Consider the following 18,598-nt stretch of genomic DNA (forward strand, 5'->3'; position numbering starts at 1 on the left):
TCTGGCATTACAGGAGGAGTGAATTTACACATTCAAATGAATGCAAGACACCTTTATGAGGAAGTGGCTGAAGTGTCTGTCTAAACTAGATCAACATCACAATATGAATCTGTCATCTGGTAGAAACAGATGTACTGGTATATTTATCCCAGCATGTCTGTTATTCTCCCCAAACCTGGAGACCAGAGTGTAAGAAACCAGAAAAAGCCATACCTCTCTGGGGTCTTGTAGCATCCCATCATGGTACACAAACCAGTTTTCCCCAAAACCTTCAGATTTCTGGCAGGCAAACAAAAAGCTTTCCTATGCTACTATTCAAGCACCTTGATCAACAAAACTGAAGCAAGCAAGTCCTTGTGTTCAACTGGATGGGTGTATACCAAGCTACAACCCATTCCACATTATCCCAGGATAATAAGTGTTCAAAACTCCTCTCTTAACTCTAAATCAGGCCACTAACGAATATGCAACTGTGACAGTTGCAGAATTTTTATTAAGAAATAAGTGGACACAATGCACAAGTGAACTGCATGCAAAGGGACATGAAATGGAAGTTCAAATCAGTATAATTAACAGCTGCACTGCTTTTTTTTTTATTCAAGTGTCCTGTGTTTATAGATGAATTTTATATTTTTTATATATGCTGTGATGCAATCTACCTAACTATATTAATACCCAACATTTAAAAAAATTGTGTGCAAGAGCAAAACAAAACATGGCACCAAGGTGGCTTTTCCTCCATCAAGAGCTGTGGACACTTGTTTGTCACAATGATAAATAATACACAATTAACCATACATAAATTGCATAATTATGCTTTTAGTGAAAACCCAGCAGTTATTATGGATACTTTAAAAGGTACTATCCACATTAAAAAGTCAGTTACACAGCAAACCTTTTCACTCATATGAGGACATTGTGACCACCTGCTTCCCCCTCTTCAAGGGTCCATGAATACCATAGTTAGTGGAGCAACCATTTTTATGGCTGTAGGACATACTGTGCACAGAATATGCTTCAGCTAAAATGAGAAGGTAAATACCACAAAAAAATCAAAATATTTTCACTAGGGTACAATTATTATTTTTTAATATTATTAAAAATTTACACAGGAATAGAGACCCAAATTCTCTCTCATCAATTAGGAAAACAATGCAACAACTTCATGGACTTTAGAGACTGCAACATACTGTATTTCTCTGTTAAAGCAAGAAGCAAGAAGCTAACAAGCCTAAAATTAATGAGAACAATTCAAGTGAGGCAATTTTATTCAAACTAAAATTCTTACTTTTATCCTTACTGGACTACTGTCAGTATTCTTTGGCTTCCAATATAACCACAGGAGTGAATAAAGTAGGAATACAGTAAACACTGATTTCAAAGATTACACTAGTCCAAGTTACTTCATTTTAACAGCAGTATTTCAATAATCACTCAATAATAAAAAACACATCTCTTGCCATATTACACTACTGATTACTAGTGTTTGTGTAATAACGAGATCTTAACATCCCTGTTCTACTAGCTATAAAAAAACTAGGGATGCTGCAATACTTGATGTATGCTCTAAGTACCACATATAAGCAGTATATTTGACTATTTGCAGTCACAAGGGTATTTTCTGCATCTTCACATTAACTAGATTTTGATACCATAACTGTATGAATAAATAAAGAAAACACTGTATTAGAATATCTAATCCCCATAAAAAAAGGGCCATATTCACCATCAGTACAGATCAGCACCTTAGTTATAGTTAGTGCTTAGTTCTGTATTTACTGAAATTCTTGCCTTGGTCCTATATAGTCAATTATCATTTCAGTTAATGTATACAAATTAGAACTCAAATATATGCATAAAATCCCTCTTCCTTTTCTTCTAATGGAAGCCATAAAATAAAGGAGTCAAAACTTTCAGAGCATCTACATTTTCAAGTTGTTACAAAAATCAGAAAATCCACATAACTGTTAAGAGATATGGGGCCAGTTTTCAAACCCAGATAATCCAAAATTAATCTGTGCCAAAATCACATACATGGATTTGGCCTAATTTAACATACTGAGCCTGTAAACTAGGTTCTATGGGAAAAAATCCTCACTCCAATCAGTCAAACAGCTAGCTCTCTCAGATGACAGTCCTGATGCCCTAAAAAGACTAAACATAGGTTGCTCCACCAGCCTATTACATTTGCATCCCTGATCTTACCATTTCCTGGATAGAATTTTGTATTTAATTACCTATAGAACTTGTGACAAATCTATCCTACTGAAACACAGATGGAATTCAAAGTTAGAAAACTGAGAATTCAAATTATTTCCTGTTATAAAACTGCTGTAAACCTATGGTACTTATGCTGCAAATAGCTTTGACCAAAGACAGGTATCACTCTCCAAGTTTTACAGAAATTTTTGTCTATGGCTTGCGAATACAATGTTTAAAAGGCAAAATTTTAGTTCAGGAAGTTAAAAGTTGCAGCCACGTCTCCTACCTCAGTTTATCAGCTCTTTTTTTGAAAGGCCTATGGACGTAACACATCCTCTTCTTTACATCAGACTCTTTAACTCACTCATTTCACATTGTTTTTGCAGTTCCACAACTTCTCTTTTCATTGGATACTTCGTAAAAATCAGATTACATACTAATTGATGATGATAATTAAGGTTTGCTCAATTCCACAGTAAATTTAAATCCAGGTTTATATTAAGATATCCAGAAGTGAGTACAAAATGGGAACGTATCAATTTATGACTGATTTCATGAGCTTGTCAATAACCGAGACAGCTGCACTAGTTATTTCAGTGTCATTTTCCTATGAAGCAATCTCTTCATATAAAGTGATTTGTTAATTATTATTACTTAAAAGATACAGTATTTCCTGAATACTCTAGGATACCATTGAAGGAGTTAAATTTTATGGTAAGTTTATCAGGGCAGCATTACAAAAAAAGTAAGATGGAAACCAAAGGGTAAAACAAGAAATTAATTACATAATTCTTATTTCACAACTTAAAAATTTCATATTGCAGATTAAAATACAGTAACTAGTTACCATTTAAGACAATAAGGCTAGTTCTAATTAAAACAAATCGCTAAAATATTTACATTATTATAAGCCATAGAGCTTATACTCAACATTTCTAGGTGAAAACTGCATCCATTTTGTCCATGCTGAAAGTTGCAAAAGTTTGTGAGATTTTCTGAATGTTTTTGCAGTACATAAACCTTTAAAGAAAAAAGTTAACAGGGCAAATATACAATACACTAACAAACAGTATTAAACTAACTGTGAAGAGTGTGTGAGATGCTTTTTTGCACATAATGTTGCTTTTGCATTGTTTTTTATATTTATTCACCAGTGCAAGGTGTTTAAATTTGTTGGAAAAAAGTAACTACACACTAGTTAAAGTGTACTATTTGGGGTCATTTGACAGAAGCATGGTAAGTATTTCAATGTATCAGATATAAATGCAATAGTAACGTAGCATACTGCTATCACTTAAGTAAAATAAACTGTATTACTAGACACGCAAAACACCTTGGGCTTCATTACAGTTGAACATGTCTAGCTTTCTTTCAATCGGGTGTCTGCTGTTTTGACTTTTCTTTCTGACATTAGTATCTACATTTACTGGTCTAAGTTAGTTAGCTAAACACACAACAATCAACAACAAAAAAAAATACCTCACTTACTCTATTTGCGCACCATGAGCCACAAGGGCACTTATGGAATCCATACTACCAGACCGTGCTGCTTTATGAATAGGAGTTTCACCAACATAATCCTGTAAAGACAAACTGCATTTTGTCAAGCATAATCTTTCTTAAACTTAAAATCTTTTTACATTACTCACTTTAGTTAAGAAAGCAGATATATAAAAGCAGCATTTATTAGCTAGCAAATGCATCAGGTACTTTATCATTGTTTAAAATTTGCAATAGTGTCATGTACATTAAATATTTAGCAAAAAATAACGTTAAGGGCATCTAACTCACAAGATAAGCCTTATTCGATAACTAAGCAATCAGCAGAGTCATATTCAGCAAAACTTGCTAAAACCCCACAACATATACCACTATAAGAAGTTACTCCAACACCTTTATTTCCTAGCACTTATTTCCCAATATGTTGGGCTGAGCAAGTCATCCTGAAATCAGAAGCAGCTTGGCCAAGTTTGTGGGACTAGATTGCTTTCAAATCTTGTTGACACATTTACACAGTACTGTAATGCACCACAAATACTCACCAGGTGAGGAGTACATATGCATAATTCTACCGTAATAAAAGTACACCCAGAGTTCACAAGGACAGGCCAGATCTCTCCTGAGATATATACACGTCGAGGCATGTGCCATATGCTTTTCTTTTTTGGTTATCTTTACCCATTTACATTCCATTATTGTTAACCAGCACATCCAATAATTTAATCTTTTTGTATTATGTGCAAACATACTCTCAGAAGTGTATCACTTTCCGGGCAACTCCTCTCTACAAACTATCTTCATAGAGAACAGGGAGAATTTACAAATGCAACTGGCAAGCTGCGGGTAAATGCCATGCATCATGATCTACAGGCTGCAGATGAAGTTGAGTACTTGCAATTAACCATCAGTATTAAGAACCACAGAGAAGAATCTGTAATGAAATACGGCCTTGAAGTATCAAGTAAATGTTCAGTTACTGGTCTGTTACATGATTTGATTATCACAACCCTCAACACTTCCAATGCATAGCGAGGTTGGGTTTTTTCCTTTCTTCCCCACCTTCTTTCTTTCTCTCCAGATTTCTGGCAGACTTTGCTTGTCTGCTCCACTGATGGTTGGCATATTCTAACTGTATGTGCCTCATTTTTGCTTCTCCATTCCTTTTATTAAAATATCAACACTAGCTATTAAAGTAACACAACACCTTTACTGACTTACCAGTCTTTATCCACAACAGTGTTGACACCTAACTCCACGATACTGGTTACACTTTAGCTTTATTTGCAATGTGAATGTATTCAAAATACGATCGTACTACCATCTTGATAGATAGAAGGTAACAAGGTTTTTTTGTCTGCCAAGCTTCTAAGAAATTAAATCACATCTTTCAGACCACGTAAATCTAACCTGAAAATTAATTTTGAATTATCTGTTATATACTCAGTTTTCTCCTTGCCAATTTTAGCTCATGGTAAAGTATTTTTATAACAAGTTACAAATTCACCGAGGGTAAGCCAGTTTACCAGTGCTTAAGACATATATTCAGCCCAATAGCAAACCACCTAGTGCCCCCCAGCAGAGAACAACAATAGTATCAAAGTTTACTTTCTTATAAACTAAGGAAAATTGCTGAGGATGACATGAAGTTGAGACAGAAAATAGCAGAAAACTCCCTGGAGCCCTTAGCGATTAGAAAAGAGCCATAGAGCCCTTCCAAGATGGTTGCCTGTAGCTGATGAATAGAAGACTGCTTTCCAATGAAGTTTATATAATTTCTTCTATTTATAACTTTTCTTGATGTTACAGACATGCTTAACAGAGGACACAATTCCATTATACATGGAAATTCATTTGTCCAGGAAAATTTTCTTCATAGCGTAATATGTCTTCCCATCACAGAAGCTGTCTTCGATTCATCTTTTTGTTAGTTTCCTTTTCCCCAACTTTTGTCAAAGAGGTAAAAGTGCAGAAAAGATGTGAATTGCCTCCTTTGTTCAGCATTAGTATTTATAAACCCAACTCTAACTTAAAAGATAATAATTCAATATAAAGTTCAGTTTAGGGCAAGTTAGCTTAACTAGCCATGCATACGGCAAAAATCTCCATCAGCCCCATAAGCCTAGCATGTTGCCCACAGTAAGATCTAGAGAACTGAATTATGAAGTGTTGCTGTGAGGGAACACCAGAATAAGAAAAGACTTTTGCAAAAGGACTCCTTGCCACTGCACTACAAGAATAAGCTATGCTTATAGCAGCTAACCATCCTGTCACCAACAACCAGAAAAAGGTTAATAGCTCATAAGAGAATATATATCTTGAGAAGGGCTTCTTTCAATCACTGGCCCAAAAAACCTTGTGTTCTTCTCTAAAAGCTAAGGAATTGAGCAAATACTTAAGAGAATGACGGACTATATGGATTTTGATTTTCATAGCATTCATGTTAATTACAGCACCTAAATTTCAGTCATCATTAACATTACCTACTTCTGAAGTTCTCCTACGGAACAAATCTGTTTGTGCTGAAACAATTTCTAAAATAGCCTCCTAGCTCTACAAAGAAATCCTCTCTGGGTTATGAGCTAGACTGAAAGGGAAAAAAAAAAAATATCTCCCACTGAAAAATGTCTTATTTTTCAACACACTCAAATCACGCATACAGAGGAAAATACTCTATGAACTTCAGAACAATTCTGTTTTGATGCAACAACTGAAATGGATTGCACCAAACATAAAAAGCACTGTAAGGTTCTTCCAAGAAGCATCTGAAAGCAATTCAGGGTCTAGATGGCTAGCACATTTTCATGGATAAGACACCTCTTCACTATTTCTCTCTCTCTTTTTTTTTTTTTTTTTTTTTTTTTTTTGCTATATGGAGCAAACAAAGTTATTTTATTTTGAGGGGCTCTTACAAACTCCTAATTATCCTTGATAATATCTCATAATCCTTCTAACTGTCCACAGTTCCCATATGTGCTTCAGTAATAATATTCCAAGGAAAAAAACATCCATAACTTGCACTGGCCTTTCACATCTAGAACAGAACTTTTCAGGGTCCCATTTACCCTTCTGATGTAACACTGTACCAACAGCCCAGATGTGTATCACAATCCAGAAGTCACATTGTAAACCAATAAGCAGAAAGACCAATCATGTTTTACTAATTTAGCATTCAAGATAAAATGTACATTTGCTTCTGCAGACAATAATTATTTTGTGTACAGTGGTCCTGGAGATGACAAAAAGAGGCATGAGGCACCATAGACACATTTACTTTTTGCAGCTCACTGCCACTGTCCAACACCTCCCACCTTTCCCTTGGAGAAGCATGACTACCCTCCCACAAAGACAAGGAATGTCATCTCTGGCTTTAGGCTGTTGACTAGATAACCTTTGACTTCTTTTCCATTTTACTGCGAAAGTATCTAGCTTCCTTCCTTATTCATGCAGCTGAAGAGTCTTTTGGGTTAAATCAGTAAATTTATCTCAGCTTGATTGATCGGTTTGCATTTCCTCACTATGCTGCTAACCTCAAAAGACATTTCTTCTGCTTTTTTTTCCCTGAAGCTCTGCTTATTCTCAGGCCTCTTTTAGACATGGTTATTTTTTCAGTTCAGTCTAAAGCCATTTTTAACTGTTTTCCCCTCTTTCTTTTTGGGATCCAAATTTCTGTTGGCTTTAGGATAGTCAAGTTGAACTTAAGAGCAAATTTTCCATTTTGTTCTCCAAGTTCCAAGTCCCTGGGTATGATTCAGTTAATTTCACTCACTGGTACCTTTACACCCCTTTCATTTAAATAAAAAACCCAAAACCTACTTACCTGTAAATATTTCTTTATAAAATAAAGAGGCCCCATCCACATTTACAATGAAAGCTTTCAACTACCTGCACTGCTTTTGGCTGAGATAACGTTAATTTTCTTCACAGTAGCCAGTATGGTGCTATGTTTTGGAGTCGTGACCAAAGTGGTGTTGGTAATACACCAGTGTTTTAGCTAGGAGTGGGCTATGGGTGCACAGGGAGCTGGGAGGTGACACAGCTGGGACAACTGACCCAAACTGACCAGAGGACTATCCCATATCATACAACATCATGCTCAGCATGAAAAGCTGGCAGGGTAGTTTGCCAGAGCTGTTGTTGCTCCAGGACTGGCTGGGCATCAGTTGGCTAGTGGCAAGCAATTGTGGGATTTTTTTGGTTGTGGTGTGGGGGTTTTAGAAATTTTTTTATCATCACTTTGATTTTCTTGGGGTTGATTCCTTTTTTACGTATTAAGCTGTCTGTATATCAACCCACGAGTTTTCTTACTTTTCCCTTCCGATTCTCTCCCTCAACCTGCTGGGGGGCGGGGGGGATGGCATGAAGAGCAATTGGCTGTGTGGTGCTTATGTGCCGACCAGGGTTAAACCACAACACTATGCAAGTACTTGTAAAATACTTACAGTATAGATATCTAAGAAAGACACAGAAGGACTATTTTACCTGACAAGAAATATAAACTAACTCCATTCTGTAACTCAACTGACTGAATTTCACGTTCTAGCAACTCATCACACTACCAAAAACCGTTCAGATTTCTTAGATCCAGCACCCTACCCTTTCTGAAGCCAACAAGTAGAAGCTGGAGAATACTGACTATTCTTCCCGCCCTCATTCTTTGCCAAAACACTTTGAACCCACAATTGTTTCTCCTTCTGAATTTTGAGTACAGGTGAGAACTAATGGAATACCTTTATCTGGATTTAGTCCAAATTGTTGTTTAAAATGCAAAACTATAACATACCAAAGGAAGGAGCGTTTTCTTTCTCCTCACCAAGGATATTAGTGTGTTTACAGTTCTTGCTAGCACAGGTAGTATAACACTGCTACATCTATCTGCCATCACTGCCAATGATGGCAACCAGCTAGGTGACAATTAAGGTTGCATCACCTGTAAGAATGCAGTATTTCTTATCCCTTCTCTTTAAGACAGGCCACACAACTCTTTCTGGCCAATCAACACAGTCAACGTACAACAAATGTTTAACAGGCTGAGGCTAGAGGGAAAATATATTTAAATGAAGTAACAGGCTTTTTAATCAAAAAGTACTCATGATTATCTGATGTTAATGTGTACAACAGCACAGAAATAAACTGCATTGTGACAAGGATAAAGTATCAGAAAAAAAATCTCAGGGAAAGCAGCAGTGTAATTGCTTTGCATTGTTGAAAGTGAACTAGAGCAGGCAGGTAGCCAAATGCAGATCTTGAGTCACATTATTAGTAACAATTAGCAGGTACTACCCGCTAAAGTAAAAAAATAAAAGTAGTAGGACTTTTGAGTCCACTGCTGGGTAGAAACAGGCAGACCATTGCTTGGCACTTTGTCTTTCTCCTGTGATTTTTTATGGTGATCCTGGCAGGGGTGGGGGAAGAACTGCCCACTGATCATTAAGACAGATAGATGGCTCTAGCCAGCACATAGAGTTATCTAAGAGGGCTGGGCATCACAGGATATACTCACAGAACTTAGTTGGGGAGCAAGGTACAGTTGGGACAAGCAGTTTTCAGCGTTTGTCCTTCACTGTTGCTGCCTGAGAAAAGTCCTGGGCAACTGTCACCAGCACTGAGATACGCATTTTCAAGTTTTCCCTAAACTTCAGGGCAGGCAGCATAGGCTACAATACCATACCTCAGGGCAGATATGAGAAAGCGTGCATGCAAATTCTACCGAGTACCGGAAGTTTACGTTAAGACTGAGAGACTCGAGTAGATTCCTTTTCAGAAGCTATCCTTTTCTTTTTCCAGAGGTGATGGGTTAGTCTGTAGCCAGTGACCAGGAGTCAGTTTGGAAGCAAGGTTTTACTAGTTTAAGTATCAAGTATTCCCAGATCTTTCTCAGCATGTGTATTGTATCCAGTGTCCATGGAACACTTGTCCTCACACAACCATTAGCCAGTGACTATGTCTGTTTGAAGTACAGCATCAGTCAGCGAGCTGGAAGGAATAAACAAAATACACATCAGGAAATAGTGCTCCAAAAGCTCAAGTGTGGGTGGAAGCCCTAGATGGTCACCTGGAAGTGCTTGGAAGTTAAATAAGGAACCATGATCATTTATTAAGGAATTCAAATAAAACAAGAATATTAGAATTTGACTGCAATTCAATAAACAGCTGGGAGGAACTGGGGAGAGCAAAGCATGCACTATGCTTTACATAGCCATGTATGAAACATTCCAAATAGCAGTGGGATGAGTTTGCTGCTATAGGTATCACCAAGGCACACTGCCTAGCTTTCAGTGCTCATGCATGTGAAACCAGTGTGGACTGACCAGTTGCATCCTAACAAAGAATTTAAGAGACTTTTTTGTTTCTACTACCATTTTAATTAACCAAAACTATCTTCTTATTTTAATGTTGAACTTAATCTAAACTACCTCTGCTTGTATGTTCAATTAATATTTTGTGGGGGCAAAAAAATTATTACATTGAAGTGTAACTTGAGCCTACCATTAACAACATACAAGGCTTCCACAGCGTCAACATCCAGTATCATCTATACTGGTGTCCTTTGCCTGGCAACATCCAAATCTGCCTTTAGAAATCTATATGATACTGTCACCACTATCAGAAAATTTGAGCATCACAGTACTCTTCCTCCTGTGGAAGACTGCAGATCTATTATTTGGATTTGCTCTGGTGACAGGCCATAAATTTGTAAAGACTCCTGAGTCACTGGCTAGTCTTGGTGATTACTTCAAGCTGGAATGAGTTTCCTGCCTACTTTTAACTGCATATTATACTGCCTTTCGCTTTCCTTTACAGTCATTTGCATATTGCCCCCAGCCCATGGAGACATCTCTCTGCACTCTTCTCCTCTTCTTTGGGGGGCCAGCTGCTACTTTCTTCTTTACTATAACCTTGCCCACTAGATGTGATTTCCCTCCCGCCCCCCCTCATGTTCCAGGACAGCAAGCTTGTTCTTCGACTCCATTTCAACCTCACTGGTCAGTTCTTCTCTTTATCCTCATAGTTGGAAACTTTCATTCTTCTCATTCATTCATTTTCATTCATTCTTCTCTTCTCATTTAGCAGATATTTGTACATCTTTATTCTGTGCATGCCATGTTTCCTCTCTAATCACCATTTCTTTACATTCTTACCTGGTCTCCAGATGCATTTATACTTCTTGTATTTTCTCTTCTGAAGATTCTACCACTATGCAGCAATAACTTATTGCATAAGTTACTTTTGTCAGGTATCAAGGAGAAGATGCGATCTATAGCCTCTGCATCCAGTCACCTTCATTGTTTCTACAATTCTCCTGGTGTCTCACAGCTGTTCTCAATGCACCAGCCTTCTTTTCTGAAAACTCAACACAAACTTCCCCATTTCTTATTTTTGCATAGCTTAAAAAAGAAAAAGAACCAAACTCTAGAAAAGCAAATGTTCAAGTTCTTCAGCAGACTTAGCTTAACTCTACTGCATATGAAACAGTCTGGCCATTAAATATTTTATAAAAAGTATGATGCAAGATTTAACAGACCAGACATTTTATGGGTGCTGTGCCATATTAGTAAATGCTGCAGTATTAATTAATCTCATAGAATATTATACATAATTTTGAGTACTGTTTCAAAGGCATACCTTATGTATGCCCTGCATACACAATAGATCCATTCAGTACTGCAAATATTTTCTCCAAAAGCATGATAGTTTTAAGCACTTGATTCTGGTACTGTCCCAGAGTACAACACTCCTTTACAGGAATTTTGCTGTATTATTGCACTCTCTGCTACCAGATAAATCATTATCCATACAGTAAAAGTAATGGAAAACTATTAAAAAAAAATAAAAAAGTCACCCATTCCTTCTTTGTTAGTAAAGTACATGTTTCTGATCTATTTGCAGGAAGTTACCAGAAAAGTTTTGCAAGTAATCTAAAGTGGACAGCAGTATGAAACCAGGTGCACCTTTAAAATAAACCATGGCAGACCTTATTGTATGCCATGTATGTATGTACTAGATGTATGACTAATCACGAAGTACCACAAAGGTCTCATGGTTCTGTAGGTAATGGTGAATTTTCCAATTCTTAGCATATTAAATAAGTAAGATATTCTTCACTAGTCTTTTTTCTTTTCCCTAAAGAGGCATTACAGTGTCAGAGTATTTGCTAATGCTGCCAACACCAGCACAGCACACCATTTTGTTCAAGAAGTAGCAAGATGTCATTTCCTAAAACAAATGTTCTCCAAACCTTTAGTGGCTTAAAGGACATTTATTGCTCCTATCTCTACTGTAATGAAAGAGGTCTGTAACTGGTAATTAAGTCATTTGACTTCAGCTGATGTTAAAAATAACATATCTGTATGTGAATGTAAGGATCATACATGTAGCAAAAAGGGACCAAGACACTCCTTCCAAAACTATATGCAGACATGAAATACACACAAGTCCATACCTGTTTGTTTATGTTGGCCCCCACTTGAATCAACCAATTCAGGCACTGTGGATGTCCTCCAAAAGCAGCAATGTGGGCTGGTGTTTGAGCAAAACGTGTTGTACTGGCATTTACAGAAGCTCCAGCTCTTACTAACTGCATTAGGCACTCCAGCTTTAAAGACATGAGGGAATAAAACCAAAAAATATTACACAGATGTGCTATGACAATAAGCACGTACTAAATAAATAAATACATAAAACTTAGAAAGGCTAAACTTACTAGTGAGACTACATGGATGTAATACAAGACAGAATACAAACCTTAGCATTTTCCCCCCTCCTCCTTATACTCCTCCCTCCTTTGGCCACAGAGCATACCTGAGAAGTACTTAATTCTCACCCCTAAAACTGAATTCCAACATTTATTTTCAGGATGAGGGAAAAGAGGGCATAAATACTTCAGTTCTGACTACAAGAACTATTTGGTTCACTTCTGTTAAGAAGGCAAAAAAAAAGAAGAGAAGTTCTGATCCAGCAAAACTACAAACATGATACTAAACCGACATTGTTAGATAACGTTTGCCAAAACAAGAGTATTGTTAGGAGATACATGGATGTGTTCTCAGGGGAGTTTAGAGAAAGGATATCAGAAAAACACAAGATTTTAAATTCCTTTAATGTTTTCCTAGACAGCAGCAGATTACTAATGAAAAGCAGTACTGCTAATACTACGCTAAATTTATAAAGGAAAAATTCTTTCCACCATTTTCCTGTTACTGCAGCTGAAGAGCAGTGAACAAAATAGGTTGCATGTTTGCGTCAATACCAAAAAAGAAAAGCACTCAGTCTTAAAAAATTGCAGTATTTTGTCACACTATATTCTGACTTTTATTTTCCCATCATACTAACCAGAAGTGTCAGATATCCAGTTACTATTTTTAAATGTTCCTAACATCACATTGTAGAAGCCAGGCAAACCACAGCCACAATGACCTCAACTTTCAAAAATAGCCAAAAAACTGCTCCTTTCCTGTCACAAAGCAACACTGTCTTTTTGTTGATAGGAAAAGGAATGCACTATGTTAAAATAAACAGTTTAGCCTAGGCTTCCGTTTGTTGCAGTTAGAAAACAAACAACACTGTGCACACACGCCACAGCAAAACAATAAAAACACCACACTGACTCGGGGAACTGATTCATATAAAACAAAAATTTACAGGTCAGTCTCTCACAGTTAAAGAAAATGTTTGTTAGCCATACCACAGCTGTGGAATGGTCTGTTCATAAAGGAACAATTTAAAAAGCATCAGAGTCAGCTGGCAGCCTGATTCAGAAGCACAAATACCACAACTCCAATGTGCTTCTCTACTGCTTTATGTCAGTCTCTCCTTTTTTTGTCTAACCTGTAAATTCCTGATCTTGATGAATTACATCCATGAGAAAAGTACCAACCACCGTAGAGAATTATTTTGTATTAGCTTTCCAAATATATCGGGAACTTCAATTGTTTCCTCCCCCCATATAGTTCAAACACACACATATGAACCCTATCCCTTAGGATATGCCTAAGTACTTTTTTGGACTCTAATAGACTCGACACTAGACATAAATGTACCATTAACTCACTAATTACATGAAGTAAATGTGCAAGGGTGAGACTGACTGAAATATGGCACTATTAATGAATCTAGCTCCAAAGTTAGGTTAAGTACCTTTTCAAAAAGCAAAGTACTTTACAAAGTACCTTTTCAAAAGCAATCAAGTACTACTACTGTAAAAAAAAATTACATCAAAAAAATGGTGTAATAAAATTTATAATTCTAATGGTAGACCACCCAAATACATTTTGTATTTGCTAATCGCAGATTTTCCTTTGTGTTCACATGCTAGCACCCCCAATAGTGCTGTTAAACCTTAGTAACACTGTAATTATTAATCAACTATGTAATGGAAATAAAACTCCAGTTACACCAAGAGGTCCCTCTCCTGTAACTGCAAACAACAATTAAAAGTTCAGCCAATTTTTAAAACGAACTTTTAATAGAATTACTTTGACAACACTTTCAGACAAGCATTACAACTTCAGGAATAGGTAGTACTTCCTGCACAGAAACTGGACCGAACAAATTTCCATCACTAGACAGGCATTATAGCCCATCAGTTGCAAGGGGAAAAACATGAAACAGTTTAAACAGTGCAAGATGACACTGCTGAACCAATAAGAATGTCACAATTACCTATAAAACTTCAAATTTAAATGTTTTCTTGTGTACTTTCTTTTTTTTTTTAATTCTCTCTAACAGGGGTTTAACAACAAACATAACATTTCATCCTATTAAGAGCTGAAGTAAGTGTCTTCTGCATCATGGCTGTCAAAATCCTGCTTCTTCCAACATGATGGAAAACTGAGGCAAGTTATTTCTGTGGATAGGGAAAGTCAACATAACAAAACCCAATACCTCACTGATTATTTATGCTTGAGATCAAGACACACAAGTCCACTTTCATCAAACAGCCTTTTAGAAGACATTTTCCAATGTACTGTTATACGTAAAGCAGAGGTTAAACTGATTTAATGAAGAAAAAACCACAGGCCTCCACATAGGCCACAATACTGGCAAAATACCAAGGAAAAGACAGGCATTTATCTCTACTACTTTTGTTTCAAAAGAAACAAGGTACTTGCTACTTTCTGCTTCCCATAACATAAACAGTCAAGGGCAAAAACAGAAGTGGAAGAGTACAAGCAAACAGATGTGGTCAGAAAAAAATAGAACTATGCATGTAAGTGGTTAAAAAGAAAAATTAAATTAAGGTTAGTCTAAGAAAGCAAATTAACAGCAACTTCATTTTTCATGCAAAACCTTCATTTTCTACCTCTCTGGCAGCTTTTTAGATTGTTAACAACTTTACATTCCAACCCATCTTCTCAGGAATGTACAGAATGCCAGGGTAATTTAGGGCACTATATAATTAACTCTTATTGGAATACAGCAACTCTAATGGGAATTAGTTTACATCTCGGGATATGAGCACTTCTCTGCAGTCAGGTAATGTCCTGAAAACACAAACTCTACCACAGATACTCAACACAGAACTTACTGCTTTCTCTAAAAGGAGGTCCATGCTGTCATTAAAACAGGTATTACAACCAGAAACACAAACTGTAATATCACTTGCAATCAACTTTGCTAGTATTTTATTCATTGCAAGCTGCAGAAGTATGTTTCAGACTAAACTATTAAAAAATACTGCGTTTTCATTTTTATTGGTACTAGTATTACATCAATATCATGGGCCCCACCCTTTTCTCTTTCACATATTAATTCATAATGGAACCTGACTGTTGCTACTACTTCCTTACTGCAGCACATCTACAACTGCATGCAAGAATGTAGTCATACATAGCTTTATTCTAAAATGATTTTGTACTCTCCTTTGAGATGAGTTCTTTCTTCTGCGTTCAAATTGTGCAACAGGTAAAGGGAAAGAAACACCTCTGTGCTGCTGAAGTTAACCAGCCCTAGGCTGATACTGTATGTACATGCAGACGCATATATACACGTATGAACTGTTTTAGATTTCACTCTAAAGAAGTTAGTCTGCAAGGACTTCTTCCAGAATGGAACTAAATCAGTTTTGTCATTTCAGCCTCCTACAGAGCTGCAGTTAGAAACAATACATGTACAGTGGACCCTGTTGCTAAATGGCCCTGTATCAGAAGGGCAGCCAAGAAGTTCTGTCACCATTTAATTTCTTTCAAGAAAAGAAATACAAATGCAATGACAATCCCACACAATCCAGACAAAGAGAACTGAAAATAATCTTGTTCGGTAACTACTGATGAACATTTCAAACATTAATGTTTTAAAACTCTGATACTTGAGAAATAGAACTCTCCATTTGAAGTTTTAATGAATCTGTATTTGGAAAAAAATCCCAACATAAACAAGAAGATAAGACATACATATGAATGTCCACTAAGAGCAGCTACTCCACTGCTGGCAAACATCTATTAACTGGTAAAAGATAGAAGTATAACTATACCACACAAACACAGAGTCACTTGAGTTTGGGTTCCAAATACATTACTGTAACTTTTTCAAGTGTATTCTACCCTGTCTGGCTCAGAGAAAGGAATACTAGCCAACAAGACTATAAAACACGTGGGTAACTTCTGTAAATTGAAATTGCCTTGACTCTCGTCACAAGGCTTTTAGGAAAGTACATATATAAAAAGTTGTATAAACCCCATTTATAGCCTATGTCATTTTCACAAGTCTCATTTTTCTTGCCAGATTTTTCCCCCTCACATGCAACCTCCACAAAAACATGTATCAAATTTTGCTGACACCCAAGAATGCAGATGGCAAGTATAAACAGTATCTTGTAGATTAACTTATTCCCTTTGTTAGCTGTTTCTGCAATAGTCTCTTCAACAGGAACTAGCACTAGAATGTACGCAAAAATCTCACATAAACTAGGATGGTTAGTAGAAAGCTGAAGATGCTGAAAGAAAAACACAGAACACCACACACACTTCCAAGACAAAAGCAAGGCTGCTACAAGCACGCACTGGAGAGAAATTATTACAAGATGGTAAAAGGAAACAGAACTCTAGTGCCAAATTAGTATCTCCACATTTCTATGAATGTGCTTCATGATAAAATTTAAGGCGCTCCACTTTTTTTTTTGAGTGTAGATTATTACCTTCTTTCTGAAACAAAAAAGACCGATTTAGCATTTAGTTTTGGAGGGTTTGAGGGTGGGGCTTTTTTTTGTTTGTTTCTTAGCTATGTTTCTCAAACAAGCACTGCAGGTAAGATCATGTAACATATAGAAACCATCTCTTAATGTACTTTTATGAACAATGACAACTGCCTAAGTGCATTTATATTCTTCCCCTGGCACACAATCAACACACAAAGAGAAAAATATTGCAATGTGAGGGAGAACAACAAGTCCCTCAAAATCCAAACCCAGACAAATAATGAGGAAAAACCCCAAACCCCAACCCTCTAGCCCAGAATTCTGCACAGGCTAGAACACTCACCACATTACCTACATAAAATCAAGAAATCAAGATACCACTCATCTTAACGCTTGTAGTTAGCATGGCTACTTATGTCTTAATCATTTCTGCGTTGCAGCGATGCCAACGCAGTTAATTCTGTTCTCGTATCTGCACGCATATAAACCGTGCAAAAAAAAAAAAAAATCACGTATAATTTCACGTATAAACGTGAAAAAAGTTATTTTTCATTCTGAAGGCAACAGAGGAGCGCTTTATAAGCCCAAGCACCTTCTTCCGAAGCTCCTAATGAGCCGGTAGTCATAACACAGGCACCACAACAGAACAGTCTCCAGGTGCGGAGTCAGAGGGCGATAAGGGCCATGACTAGACTGCACACAAAGCACGAAGCGCGGCCAGGGGGCGGGCGAGGCAGCGGGCGCGGGGGGTGGCGACCCCGGCGCTCCCTCCCGCCCCGGCCGGCGCCCGCCAGGCAAGCCCCGAGGGGATCGGCGTGGGAGGAGCCCCCTGCCCCTCCTCCTGCCCATTGGCTCCCGCCGCACCGTGCCGGCGACCCGGGCGCCTTTTTGAAAGCCCGGCTGCGCGACCCAGGGCCACCCCTGTCAGCAAGCCAGGCAGCCTGCCGGGCGGGCAGCGGGACCAGGGGCCGCTCCGGCCGGCGGCGAGGATAAGTGATTCGGGGGCGGCAGGTGCCACCGGCCCGGTGATGTGCCCCACCGCTGCCGCTCTGACCGCGGGGACAGGACAGAAGCCAAGCGCCGCGGCTCCCCGATCCCCTCAGGAGCGGCGACCGGGGGGGGGGTGGGGGCGCGGCGGGCGCCTCCCGGCAGAGCGCGCGCAAGGGGCAAAGATGGCGCCGCGTTGCGCGCGAGCGGCGCTGGCGCCCTCCTTCCCCTTCACCCCCCCCGCTGCCGCCGCCGCCTCCCTCGCTCCGCCGGCCGAGCCGAGCCGGGCCGGGCCGGGCCCCACCTTGCCGAAGTGCGCGGCCCAGTGGATGGGCGTCCAGCCGTAGAAGGAATCCTCGGCCGCCAAGTCGGAGCAGGGCGAGCTCTGGAGCAGCGCGCACAAGGCGGGCAGGTCCCCGTCGCGGCAGGCGCGGTGCAGCGGGAAGCGCAGGGTCAGCAGCTCCTCGCTGGAGAAACCCGCCTCGGGGCCGGCTCCCAGCGACATGGCGAGCGGGAGAGCGGGCAGGACGAGGGGAAAGCGGCGAGAGGGGAGGGGGAATAGGAAGGCGGGACAGAGAAGAATCAGGCAGAGGCGCGCTGCCCAGGCTGGAAGCGGCGGCGACTGCGGCTGCCGCTCGCTGCCCGAACACAAAGGAAGCGGGGCGGGGCCGAGCGCGCCGCTCCGCCCCTCGCGGGCGGGGCCGGGGTTCCCGCGGGGCGCCGGTGGGGGCGAGGAGGGGGCAGCGCCGGCGGGGCAGGGCGGGGGGTGGCGGGAGG

The 18,598-nt window shown here is 39.1% G+C and overlaps 1 protein-coding gene and 1 long non-coding RNA gene across 3 annotated transcripts in view; one reads left to right on the forward strand and one right to left on the reverse strand.

Moving 5' to 3' along the window:
- ANKRD10 (ankyrin repeat domain 10) overlaps nucleotides 1-18,461 on the reverse strand; it is a 38,094-nt gene extending 19,633 nt beyond the window's left edge. For both annotated transcript variants that reach the window (XM_080375548.1, XM_080375547.1), the window contains exons 1-3: nucleotides 18,126-18,461; nucleotides 12,143-12,295; nucleotides 3,691-3,782 (exon numbers count right to left, since the gene is read on the reverse strand). In XM_080375548.1, the coding sequence (XP_080231674.1) occupies nucleotides 3,691-3,782; nucleotides 12,143-12,295; nucleotides 18,126-18,326 (446 nt within the window). In that variant the 5' untranslated portion in view covers nucleotides 18,327-18,461. The remainder of the gene's footprint in view (nucleotides 1-3,690; nucleotides 3,783-12,142; nucleotides 12,296-18,125) is intronic.
- LOC308058938 lies at nucleotides 3,730-6,055 on the forward strand. Its single transcript, XR_013926059.1, has 2 exons — nucleotides 3,730-4,247; nucleotides 4,305-6,055. It is a non-coding gene; the product is annotated as an uncharacterized lncRNA (long non-coding RNA).
- Nucleotides 18,462-18,598: the final 137 nt, after the last annotated feature.

Source organism: Falco punctatus (genome assembly GCF_963210335.1).
Source record: "Falco punctatus genome assembly, chromosome: 2".
Classification (NCBI taxonomy): Eukaryota; Metazoa; Chordata; class Aves; order Falconiformes; family Falconidae; genus Falco; species Falco punctatus.